The sequence below is a fragment of the Henckelia pumila genome, chromosome 3, assembly GCF_033568475.1.
Source record: "Henckelia pumila isolate YLH828 chromosome 3, ASM3356847v2, whole genome shotgun sequence".
NCBI classification, from domain to species: Eukaryota; Viridiplantae; Streptophyta; class Magnoliopsida; order Lamiales; family Gesneriaceae; genus Henckelia; species Henckelia pumila.
In genome coordinates this window covers 179,989,346-180,002,993 of record NC_133122.1, presented here as the reverse complement: position 1 = coordinate 180,002,993, position 13,648 = coordinate 179,989,346, and the positions used below count along the sequence as shown (strand labels likewise).

Genomic DNA, 13,648 nt, shown 5'->3' with positions numbered 1-13,648 from the left:
AATCGATGAACCCTGAAACTGATCACATAAATCATCTATTCGAGGCAAAGGATAACGATTTTTTACCGTTGCCTTTTTCAGTTGCCGGTAGTCAATGCAAAATCTCATTGATCCATTTTTCTTTCGTACGAATAGAACCGGAGCATCCCAGGGTGAAACGCTCGGTCTGATGTACCTTTTTACCAAGAGATCCTCAAGCTGTTCTTTTAACTCTTTCAATTCAACTGGTGACATTCTATAAGGTGATTTAGAAATAAGTAACGTACCTGACATCAATTCAATACTGAAGTTTATCTCTCGAGCTGGAGGTAATCCCGGAATCTCATCTGGGAATATATCAGCAAATTCACTAACCACTGGCAAGTCAGCCAATTTTGGGCTAGTTTTCAGCACGTCTACTGCATAAACAAGGAATCCCTCTACTCCTTTCTGCAATAAACGAGTCATAGATAAAACTGATATCAAAGAAATTCGAGATCTCGAACCCTTACCGTAGAACTTCCATTCCTCTGCCATTCCTGGTCTGAATCTCATAATTTTTTTAAAACAGTCTACGATATCCCTGTACATGGTTAACATATATATATATATATACCAACAATGCAATCAAAGTCTGACAACCCAAGTACGATACAGTCTATCTCTATCACATTACCTTCATACTGTAGTATATAATTTTTTATAGATTTCACTGATACAATACCTCTCCTCAAAGGTGAAGATATAGATACTACAACAGATAAAAACTCAGCAGGCAATGCATGTAATGTAGTAAATTGTTCAGATATAAACATATGAGATGCACCTGTATCTACTAGCACATAAGCGGGATAACCACAGAGAGTACAATTACTTGCTATGACGTCATCAGGTGCTGCCGGAGCCTGTTCTTCAGTCAAGGCAAAGACTCGAGCTTGCTGTCTCGGAGGTTGACTCGCTACTTGGCTACCTCTTGCTTTATTCTGTTGCTGAGGCTGTGGCTGGAAGGAGTGAACAGAAGATGCATGCCTTTCAGGCTGAGCCACTGATCTAGATGACCCTGCACCTTGAGACCTTCCTGAACCTCGCTGTGGACATACTCTGGCAAAATGCCCTATCTGATGGCATATATTGCAACTCCCAAACACACCTCTGCACTAGTCACTGGGATGTCTCCCTTCACATTTGTTGCAATAAAATCCTGAATAACCTGAACTTTGACCAGAACTGCTCTGTCTTGACCCACTAGTGCTGGACGAACTGCTCCCTGATTTCTTAAACTGCTTTCCTATTGGCCTCAGAAAATCTTTCCTACCACTGCTGCTGCTAATTTATATAAAATTTAATCAATCAAATCAAATACTATATTAAATATCATTATTTATTTATTTATTATTACATTATATTACTTATTTATATATTATTTATCTCATCGTATTTATCAAACATTATCTAAAATGTATCTGACGAGGAGTTTATTTGATTAAACTTTTTGGGCGAACAACAAAATAACAAAGATATTATCTTCTTCCTGACATGAAATGTTTAGTGAAGGGGGCGCAAGGTGACAGTGGGCTACGGCAGAAACCCAAGTTGGAATAAATAGGATAGAATTAGTAATTATCTTTGACCATCATAATAATATAATCAATATCCGTTTTTTATTTGATTTTCCTTATGTTTAATTTTGAAACTTAATAAAGTACCTATAATGAATATTATGATTTTTCAGTTATTAGTTTTATATCTTTTTTTTTTAGTTTGAAAATAATGTTTATGATCATTATCGATCAGATATCTGTAATATTTATTAAATGTTAATAAACATATATATAATTTTAGATTCATCAGCAATGAATAAAAAGTATCTCAAGAGGATTTTATTTGATTAAACTTTTCTTGGAAAAACAAAATAACAAAGATTCTATCTTCTTCCTGACAGGAAATGTTTAGTGAACATGGGGGCGCAAGGTGACAGTGGGCTACGGCAGAAACCCAAGTTGGCATTTGGCCCATTGTGCCACTCCACCCTTTTACTTACCACTGTCATTTCTTTCTGATACTTTTTCTGCTGTTGTGGGTCCTTCGCTCCATGTGCTCCAGCTCCATTCTCTATGTTTATTTCCTTCTACCACCAGTTTTCATTTGCTTCTATTGTATTCCCGTCCCCTACCCTCTCAAAGAATCCAATGCTCGTCTAAAAGAGTGAAAATCTGCCAACTTTTGAAGCCTCTGCAAAATTTCTGCTTTTGTAGTGACAAGAGTCGAGCCTCTGTTTCCAAAAGAAGCCCAGAAAAGGCTCTCTTGTTCCTGTGTCCTTTACACTTCTCTCGAACACAAGGCAAAAGCCTGGATCTTTCAGAAAATGAAGCGTCTTTCTTGGCTAAAGATTCAACGCTTTTCCTCGCTTATGTTTCTTGGGTTGCTTCTGTTTTCAGCATTTCTATGTACCGACTCTCAGACCATTTCAGATGAAGCCTCCGCAATGTTGGCGTTCAAGAAGAGCCTCAACCCGCCAGATACTGTCGGGTGGTCCGATCCGAATTACTGCAAGTGGAAACACGTCGTGTGCTCTCAGAACCGGGTCACCCGGATTCAAATCGGGCACCAGAATCTCCAAGGTACGCTCTCTCCGGAGCTTTCTTCTCTGACTCAGCTCGAGCGTTTGGAGGTCCAGTGGAATAACATTTCTGGTCCTTTACCAAGCTTGAAGGGTTTGAGTTCACTGCAAGTCTTGATACTTAGTAACAATCAGTTCAGTTTCATGCCTACTGATTTTTTCTCTGGCATGTCTGCTTTGCAATCTGTTGAGATTGATGACAATCCTTTTCTTGCCTGGGAAATCCCAGAAAGTCTTAGAAATGCCTCAACTCTTCAGAATTTCTCGGCTAATTCAGCTAATATCACTGGCACCATTCCAGATTTTCTTGGCCCGGATGCGTTTCCGGGCTTGACAAACTTACATTTGGCTCTCAATAATTTGGAGGGTGAACTGCCAGTGGGTTTTAGTGGGTCCCAGATCGAGTCTTTGTGGGTAAATGGGCAGAAACTCGGTGGAAAAATCGATATTATACAGAACATGACATTCTTGAAGGAGCTTTGGTTGCATTCAAATGTATTTTCAGGCCCCCTGCCCGATTTTTCCGGGTTGAAGAATCTGGAAACATTGAGCTTGAGGGACAATTTGTTCACGGGGTCAGTTCCAATATCTTTGGTGAATCTTGAGTCCTTAAAAGTTGTTAATTTGACGAATAACTTGCTGCAAGGGCCAACACCAAACTTTAACGGCTCTGTTTCTGTTGATATGACTAATGATACTAATAGTTTTTGCTTACCAAAGCCCGGCAATTGTGATCCTAGAGTTGATTTGTTGCTTTCCATAGTAAAATCAATGGGTTACCCAAGAAAGTTTTCTGAGAATTGGAAAGGGAATGATCCATGCGCTGATTGGTTGGGTATCACTTGTAAAAATGGGAACATCACGGTCATAAATTTTGAGAATATGGGGCTTACAGGTACCATTTCTCCAGATTATGCTGAGCTTAAATCGCTGCAGAGATTGGTTCTTGCAAAAAACAATCTTACTGGTGGTATCCCTGATCAGCTTGCCACTCTACCTGGGCTTGTGGAATTCGATGTATCTAATAATGAGCTGTCAGGCAAAATACCAGGTTTCAGAAGTACCATGATTGTAAAAACTGGTGGGAATCCAGATATGGGGAAGGATGAGAGAGATTTGAATTTAAATGGCTCAACTTCTCCTGGTTCAGCTGGCTCATCAAATTCTGGATCAGACAATGGGGGTAATTCGGAAAAGGGTCGTGAGAGATCTCGAAATTGGATTGGAGTGGTTGTGTTTTCAGTGATTGGGGGAGTTTTTGTTGTTTGTTTGGTTGGGTTGGCCACTTTCTGTCTGTACAAAAACAAACAGAAGCGATTCAGCAGAGTGCAAAGTCCAAATGCTATGGTAATACATCCTTGCCATTCAGGATTGGATAACGACAGTGTGAAGATCACGGTTGCTGGATCAAGTGTCGGTGACAGTGTTAGTGAAATTCATACTGTTTCTGCCAGTGAAACAAGTGACGTTCAAATGGTTGAAGCAGGAAACATGGTAATTTCCATTCAAGTAATCAAAAATGTGACAAACAATTTCAGTTCTGATAATATATTGGGTCAAGGAGGATTCGGAACAGTCTACAAAGGAGAATTACACGATGGTACAAAGATTGCCGTGAAAAGAATGGAGTGTGGAGTGATCACGGGAAAAGGGTCTGCTGAGTTTAAGTCCGAAATTTCTGTTTTGTCCAAGGTTCGACACCGGCATCTTGTTGCCCTTCTTGGATACTGTCTTGATGGAAATGAAAAGCTTCTTGTTTATGAATACATGCCACAAGGCACGCTAAGTCAGCATCTCTTCAACTGGGTTTGTGAAGGGTTGCAACCCTTGGACTGGACAAGGAGATTGATTATTGCCTTGGATGTTGCTAGAGGTGTCGAATACCTCCATGGATTAGCCCATCAAAGCTTCATACACAGGGATCTGAAGCCCTCCAACATATTACTCGGGGATGATATGAGAGCTAAAGTTGCAGACTTTGGGCTTGTGCGACTTGCTCCGGAAGGGAAGGCTTCCATTGAGACAAGAGTAGCTGGAACTTTTGGATACCTGGCACCAGAATATGCAGGTAAACTTGTTCCCTGTTTATTCATGATATTTCTCTCTATTGTTTGCAAAAATGTCGTCAGCATGTATGACATACTGATGATGGGAGATATTTTGAATTGACCTTGCGTTTTACTCATTGATACAGTGCATATGTCTCTAGATTTTTACCTTTGCCAGAATGTTTTCAAGAAGCATGCTCCCAATGAAATTGACTTAACAGGAACTCAAGCGCTCGGTGCTTGCTTTCCGCCATTGTGAATAGCAATCTAATCTTACTGCATGTATCTTGGTTTTCTGTTTCAAATCATTATTCTTACAATACAGGATACTTTTCATCCCTACCAGATAATGAAATTCCCCCCGTACTCCTGTCTTTTGAAGAACTTAATTTTAGACAATTTATTCAACTATTCGAGCACAAGCCATATGAATTCCTTCTCATATTTTCGCGTGTAACAGTGACGGGTAGGGTGACAACCAAAGTGGATGTATATAGTTTTGGTGTGATCTTAATGGAACTTATCTCGGGAAGGAAGGCACTAGACGAAAGCCAACCTGAAGAGAGCATGCACCTCGTAACATGGTTCCGAAGAATGCAACTCAACAAGGATATGTTTCGTAAAGCCATCGACCCCACAATCGACCTCACAGAGGAAACTCTAGCAAGCATCACCACTGTCGCCGAGCTAGCCGGCCACTGCTGCGCAAGAGAGCCGTACCAGAGACCCGACATGGGCCATGCTGTAAATGTTCTTTCTTCTCTGGTTGAACTCTGGAAACCGTCGGATCAAAGCTCGGATGATATATATGGAATCGACCTCGACATGTCACTTCCACAAGCACTTAAGAAATGGCAGGCATTTGAGGGTAGAAGCCATATGGACTCCTCTTCTTCCTCCTATCTTCCGAGCTTGGATAACACACAGACAAGCATACCTACGAGGCCTTATGGATTTGCCGAGTCGTTCACGTCTGCGGATGGCAGGTGAAAATGATCAACCGAGGTTGGCTGGCTTTATCTGTTCTTTCTTGTGCAGTTCTTTGATGTAATTTAATTCTTGTCGAGTCTTCGTGCCTTCATTCTTTTCGGTGTTCTAAATTATCGATCATGGAGTCTGGACTTTCTTTAATTGCTAGATGAAGAAATGCTTGCAAAGGTTTTCTCAAATCTTGATTATGTTATACATGAACGTACATGATGTTGGTGCTGTTGATCGGTTTCCTAAATCTTGATTATGTGATATTTTTGTGTAAAGGGGAAATGAATGAAAAAAACGCAGATATTAGACAAATTTAGGCTGCAATACAGTAAAAGACGTGCCTGGGTTGAGAATCAATTATAATATTTCAATGGAGTCGATAGTTTTGAAAATTTATAATTTTCAACAATGTGGCTACGATCGTGATAGTCAACGAGAGATTAATTTTGAAATTTTTTAATAATCTTTTTTGAAATTTATTTGTGAAGCTATGAAATAAGGGCAAATTATTTTAAAATCTTCAAACATTTCTTTTTCTTTTAACTTTCTACACTCAAATTTCTTTGTTTCAACTCCCTAGTGATCCCCAAATTTGTCTGAAAAAGTGTTTAGCATTTAATCCTTTGTACGTGACATTGTTTTACTTATCGAACCAGTTCAGGCAAAGCAGAACTATCGGTTACGCAAGGTTTTCAGCCGATATACTTTTGATTAGGGTCCAAGATGCTTCCGTAAGATTAATTAAATTCAAATACCTCTTTGACCATAATGTCGTCGGGTCATACCTGTCGAGTTTTACGAAGTGTTTCTCACACTCCAACCACGCAGTCGCAACAGATGGTTTTTGCACAAGCTCCTTTAACGACATCCAGCACATCCTTAATTCGTTTTCTACCTTAAGGCGTATGGTATATAAATTTAATTATAAAATATGAACATGAAAAAACAAGAGACTTTTAAAGAAAATTATTCAGACATAATATTATTACATAAATCAACTCCTTTGAAGAAGAGAAAACAACTTGTTTAGCTACTCATAGTAGCCTTGTTCTTGAAATACATAAAAGAAAATTTAATACAATAGAGAGAGAAATATTACAATAATTTATTTGTAAGAAAACTGAAGGGAATGATTGATGTCTTCAGCTTCCTTGAACACTTGTATTTATAGCTGAGGTTCCACTCGTTTCACCGAGAAACTTCAGGGAATCTTACAATTGTTTAGTCTTGTCCTTTTATGCCATTATTCATGGCATATTTAACTAGTGGATGAGTCACCCGTTATCCACCTTGTCATGTTATGCCATTATTGATGGCATCGTTTGGTGGAGGAGTCAATGCCGTCATTTTTCTTTTGGCTTTATCCTCCTCACATGTCTTCTTTATTGTTGTCGGGGCATCTTCTGCTTTTGCAGTGGTCCCTGGGAAAAACGCATCTTTGGTGGTCCCTGTCCACCTTTGCTTGTCTCGAAAAATTCTTTTCGATCCGTTCGGGGTCTGAAGTTTTTTTTCGAATTCTGGCTCCTTCTGGTTTGGACACTTTGGGCAGATGTTCTGTGACCATCTTTCGATATGAGCCATGTTACAAAATTTTCGGCGAGTCTCTTTACTTCCCGGTAGCTTGTTGTTCCACAAAAAGTTTCTCTTTTTCGAAAAGTTCTTCCTCAAAAGCCGTATTTTTTCCTGTCATTGTATTTAACAGAAATGATCCATTCACAGAATTCTGATAAAATTTGAACGAAAACTTGACCTTGTTCATCTCGATGAGACAAACCCAAATACCCCATGCCCTTCTGGTTGAAATTTCATTTTCTCCAAAAGTGAACACTAATGGTATTTCTTCAGATATAGGGTCCTTGATGAATCTTTGATTATTCATGTCAGGTCTCCTTAGCTTGATGAAATGAAAGGGCTCGTGTGATCCTTTTCCTGTTGGTTCTGGAGCTGCGCTAAAGAAATATAATTCAAGCACATCTCCTCTGGACAAATGGTCGTTATTTTCCCATGTTTCCTGGACTGCTTCCTAAATCCATTTCGGTAACTGTGATATCTCCGGGAAGCTTGGCGACGTTGTATAAACTGAGGCCAAAGCTCCAAATTCATACCAGAGCTTTACATCCTTAGGATTGACATTGTTTTTTAGCCAAACCCTTGGATATATCCCTGCAACATCAACCCTGCAAGTGTTAGGGTTAATTTTACTTTTTGTACTTAATTTCTCTCACCTCTGTTGATAAACCTGAAATTGAGAAATAATAGCTGGGTTAGTATCGATCTTAGATTTGCCCTTGTTAGTGTTGGGCCTAAGATTGATCTCTTCCTTTTTTACCCCAGAGGCGGAGGGTTGACTTGACGAGAAATCCTCATCAATTGTTGCTTCATCTAGATCATCAAAGGCTGATGATAGATTAGCACTTGTTTCTTGAGTTTTAGCTTCCTCAACATCTTGTTTTCCAACCGATGGTTGTATTTTTTGTTTTTGTAAAACCAATGATTTTAGCATATCTTGTTTATGAGAAACCAATGGTTTCTCTATAGCCTTCACAATTGGCCCTTGAATAGCAGCTCATAGTTGTGTTTGATCTTGCATACATCCTGTAATTCGATTAGATACTTTGATCCGATCAGCTTGTTGTAACCTGCCGGCCATTTCAGCATTAATGGCTAACTGGTTGAACTCGGTTTGAAGCAACCCAAGGTGTTCCCTGAGATGCCTCTGCATTTTCATGATGGAATCCACGTCACTGCATTCCATCTCTTGTTAAGAAATCTGCAAGAATATTTTCATGAGATTTAATAATAACAATATCAAAAATATAATTTTGACATAAAGCTTGTCATCTTAATAACCTAGTTTTCTCAGGTTTAGATTCAATTTTATTTCTTAGGAAAGATTTTACTTGGGTGTTATCAACCTTCAGCGTGAATTTTTTAGCAAGTAAAAATAATGGCCATTTTTCGAAAGCCCTTTTAACTGCATAAAATTCCTTCTCGTTGATATGTCATCTGATGGCCTCTGATTCTTAAAAAATACCGCTACAGTATCTGCATGGTATTTCTCCATCCGGAGTGATCTTGGTGAGAACTGCAGCTCACCATTCGTTATTGACATCCGTAAATAATATCAGATCGTCTTCATCTACGGGTATAGCCATTTTTGGGAGATTCTTACATATCTCCTTTAATTGGTTTACCCCTTTAGTATGGTCATCGGTTCATATAAACCTAGCATCTTTTTTTAACAAAGGACTGAATACCTTTATGTACATTGCTAGGTTGTTTATGAACATCCCTGCCAAATTAACTACTCCTAGAAAACTCTGGAGTTGTTTTACATATTTTAGTTTATCTGGAAAATTCTTTACCTTTTCCACAATATGGGGTTGTAGAATTATTTCAGTTTCATCAATCTCAATACCAAGGAATTCAATTTTCCTTGTTTCTATGACTGCTTTTTTTCAGATAAAACCAGTCCTTCTTGTTTACAAATTTTAGAGAAAATCTCTAAGTGTTTAACGTGTTCGTCTATGTTTTTTGATGCTATAAGAATATCATCAATATAAACAAACATAAAGTTGAAATAATCTTTAAAAAGGTTATCCATCTTTTTTTGAAATATCTGGGGTGCATTAGCCAATCTCATAGGCATAACTTCCCAAATATAGTGTCCTTGTGGAGTAGAGAAAGCTGTGAATTTCTTACTGCCTTCTTCCATTCGAATCTGGTAAAATCCAGACTTACAATCAAATTTTGAGAACACTCTAGCATTTCATACACAGCTAATTAGGTGTTCTCTACTGGGTATGAAGTACCCATCAAACTCCGGAATTTTATTAATACCTTGGTAGTTAATAACTAACTTGGGTTTCCCTCTTTTTATTTCACCATGATTTCTGACCATAAAACCTGGGCTGCTATATGGTGAAACTTCTTCTTTGATTAGACCAAGGTCCAAATGTTCCTTGATAATCATTCTCATATCACTTTGATCTGTTATGTTCATCGGTATAGGCTTATATCTGACGAATTCATACTTTTTGCCTTTCTTTAGAGTAAAACTGACTTTGAGTTGATTTCTATTCCACCATGCCAAAGGATGCTCGTTATAACTTTCTTTGAGCTTCTTTTTGACATCTTCAAGTGATACCTTATTTTCTAACTCCATATCTCTGTGATTTAGAGTTACCTTAAGAAGCTCCATATCCTCTGTTTGGAGTTCTTGTTCTGTTGTTATTTTCAGCATGGTTTCTCCAAACCTTCTTGGATCTTTCATTTTTTGGTGAAAAAGTTGTCATTTATCACCACACTGGCTGCGAAATATTATCGGCAATTGTCGATAAAAAGCAACCTTAAGTCTTTAAATGATAATTTTATGATCACAAATTGTAGTGAACATAAGTCTTCTTGACTCATTGTCTTGTCTGTACTTCTTAAACATATGTAAGAAGTTATTTCCTAACAGGATCCAGCTTCTGTATCATGGAAATAGATTGGTGGTGTCTTTACCTTGTACCAAGGTGTTTGACATGCTCCTCCCACAAGGATCTCTGCTTGTTTTATTCCTTTGCAAAGAATTAAAATTCTTCGAGAGAAATCTCGTACTGCAATTTTTGGCAAGTCCTCTTCACATTTTTTAAGGAAGACTCCTCTTTTTGCTGTACAAATTTCTGCTCCCGAGTCAATATAAGCTGCAAAGTATTCAGCCTTATATTGTTCGTATAACATCCCAATTGGAATGTAGATGGAGAAAGGATTTGTTGTCATTTTACTTAAAGGGATTACTAAATGGTCCTGCCATTTTTAGTAAACTGCATTGTAACTCAGTAATCCGATTAAGACTATTTAGCCTTAATACTTCTAAGGCCTCAGTAGGTAGAGTATTGTTACTATTTTCTACTTCTTCAATGCGTCCTAGTAAATCATGCTCATGAATTACTAATTTCAAAAGTTGCTTCTTTCTCTGTTTGTGAACAAAGTTTTCGAATCTGATTAAGGGATTGTCCCTTATCCAATTCTCTTGGTTTTCCATCTCGTAGAATTTTTATTGAATCCTCCAAGTCTTTTCTTTTGCCATGAACTCTATTCATTTTTCAAGGCGTTTCCATGGTTTATGATCTTTTAGGAATTCTAAGACAAGAATTAATTGATCTAATTCTTTTCCCGGGATTTCCAAAATTTGAACTTTCAATTCACCTACCTTTATTCTTTTACCTGTTGTTCTAAATAGTAAATCGAGTTACAAGGAAATTGATTTCTGTGACTTGTAATATCGAATAATATTTTAACTTATTTCCATCCTTCTGGAGATCTTAGTTTTCCTATTATAGAAAACTTCTTTTCTTCGGGTGGAATTTCTTGAATAGAGGATTTTTCCCAGCTACGACTTGTCATTCGGTCTCCTTGGAAAGATAACCTTCGGGGTTCTATTTTAAGGTCTCTGTATAGAACCGGTATGTCTTGAATTTGAATGTCTGTTTCCTGAATTAAAGGAAACTTGATTCTTTCCGGGTATATTGCTTGGGAAACTTTTCCAAAGATCTCTGGAATTTCAATAAACGCATTTCTAATAAATAATTCAGAATGGTGAGTATTAGAAAGAGCATATGAAATTTGATATGTAATAGAATATGGTCTATTACCTTCCTTCATTAGTTTTTTTTTTCTTGAAGTTTTGATGCAACGTCAAGGCTCGACTAAAGTCTCTGTCAGCTAAATTGTAGGCTATTCTTGGATAAATAACTCCTACAATTTTTCCTGCACAAAGATTTCCTGAGATAGTACCCAGGACAGCATCTTGAATATTCTTCATCCTTTTATCACATAATACGATATCTATGGGTGAATCTATTCCTTCTTTAAAAGTTGCCTTAATCATTATTTGGATTGCTCCAATATGAATCCAAGACATCTTCCTTGCTACCTCACTTTTCAGCTTTTGCAATTAATCTCTTATTTCATCAAAAGGAATTAACTGCATCTCAATTTGATTACTTTTTAACTCCATAGGGATTGTCATTTCCCTTCTGGATACTTCGTAAATCAAATGATGTCTTCTTTGTCTAAGCCCTAGGTTGCCTAAGACTCTTTCTACTTGTCCTGCCGAAAATCCTTGGTACTTCTGTAACGTTGGATTTTCTCTCATAATCATTTGGACCATATTATGAGATATCGTGATTTGACTAAAAAAACCCAGCCAAACTCTCATTTGTTTCATGTCGAAACACTTCTTCTTTATTATGATTCTGATTCTGATTCATCATCAGATTCTTCTTGGCTGAACAATATCTCTTCTTCGTATATGCTTTCATCTGAGGGGATATCCTCAAATTGATATACTTGGACTAGATCTTGAAAGAAGACCGCATCAGCCATATCCGGCGTTGCTTCAAAGAGTTTAACTCCTTTTTTTCTCGTTTTCTGGACAGTTTGTAGATATATGGCATCTAGCTCCACATGTCCAACAGTTGCAATCCTTGAAACTTTCACTTGCTCTTATATGAGTTCTTCTGAAAGTTCTTCTAGATGGTGTTCTTCCCCTGCTTTGTGATGAGTTTGTTGCTGGGGATGTTCTTGTAGGTCCACTTTTTTTTCCCGATCTATAAGATCGAGCCTTTTTCTTGGACCAAAATATTCTTGGTTTCCAAGAACTTCTTATTCTTTTATTATAGGGATTATTTCTGAATTTCTTCCTTTTAAATCCCTGTGATCTATTTATAATGATTGTTGGAAGATCATTTTCTCTACAACATAAAGGTGTACGTTTATCTATACCCCTTATTTTCTTGTAGTTCTTTTGTAATGTTGTCATGTGATACCATTCTGCCAATTTTCCTTTCAAAAAAGAGGCGCATCTTGCCAAAGTATCAAGATTACCTGGAACGTATTTTTTTTATCAGCATTTCTCTCCAGGGGCTTGGCATTTTTGCAAAAAATAGCTGAATAGCTACATTTTTCTCGACTCCCGAATTCCATATGTATTTAGTGAATAACATAATGTATTCATCAACTAAACAAATATCATGTAACTCGAGGCTATACAGAGCTTGAGTATATCTTCTTTTTTTTGTATCTTGATTATTGATATAGTCTACCCCTATGAATTGTGCTTTAAATAGGGTGGTCATTCTTCCTCCAATCTCTCTAAGGGATTCTCCGGCTAAGATTGATTCCTTAGTTTCTGGCATAGTCAGCTCCCAAGAGATCTTAACAGATTCTATTAAACTCATTTCTAGAAGTTTATTGAATCCTTCTTTATTGAGATCTAATGTCCCTGCTGCAATTTTCATAGCTGACGTCCAATCATCTATAAGATCTTCTCTGTTTTTGAAGTTCAGAACATCAAGGATTAACATAACCCCATAAGGATATATCGGGTTTAAAATAGTTTTTTCATAAGGAGTTTGATGTAGTGGTATCTTACTCCTTCTTGATCTGGTTCCTGCTGGATGTGAATTTTCTCCAACATGGAACTCACTATGTGTTTCTTCTGTTTTAACCACATATCTTGGGGGATTCCCTATGGGTTGTTCACCCTCAGGGAAATTCATTTTTAGATCTACTACTTTGAGATTCGCAAAAAAATCCGCAATATCTGGTAGATCCTCGAGATTTAATCTTTCTAAAGTAGTAATCAGATAGTGTTTTTCTCTGATACTGCTTTTATAAGATTAATCATCATTTCATCATCAGTTAAAGGTTTTTGAACCATTTTGGTTTTACCTTTCTAATGTAACAAAGATTCGGTACCAAACGAGAGTGGTAACCTTCCTCCTCTATTTTTTTTTCTAGAACCAGAAGTGTGTTCTAGGTTTATGATTTTAGTTTGAAGATGCTTTAGAGTTTCAAGAATTTTTTCTTGTTTCTTAAGGATTTCTTCAATCTGCCGAGGTATTTCATACAGCTGCTTGCTGTAATATTGTATCGTCTTTTGAATTTCTCTAAGATCTCCGGAGAGTTTAGAGGAATCTAGGGTAATCTCTAAAAATTGAGAGTTAGAAATCATCTTTCTTCATCCCTTCAA

The 13,648-nt window shown here is 37.5% G+C and overlaps 1 protein-coding gene across 1 annotated transcript; it reads left to right on the top strand.

Moving 5' to 3' along the window:
- The first annotated feature begins 1,895 nt into the window (after positions 1-1,895).
- Positions 1,896-5,913, top strand: LOC140893546 (receptor protein kinase TMK1). Its single transcript, XM_073302627.1, has 2 exons — positions 1,896-4,667; positions 5,108-5,913. Exons 1-2 carry the CDS (start codon positions 2,345-2,347, stop codon positions 5,635-5,637), a joined length of 2,853 nt encoding a protein of 950 aa, XP_073158728.1. The 5' UTR covers positions 1,896-2,344; the 3' UTR covers positions 5,638-5,913.
- The last annotated feature ends 7,735 nt before the right edge of the window (positions 5,914-13,648 follow it).

Excerpts from the sequence above, each read along its gene's own strand:
- LOC140893546 (XM_073302627.1), top strand. The coding sequence starts at position 2,345 with ATGAAGCGTCTTTCTTGGCTAAAGATTCAACGCTTTTCCTCGCTTATG. Across the intron at positions 4,668-5,107 it reads CCTGGCACCAGAATATGCAG|TGACGGGTAGGGTGACAACC; the intron begins GTAAACTTGTTC and ends CGCGTGTAACAG.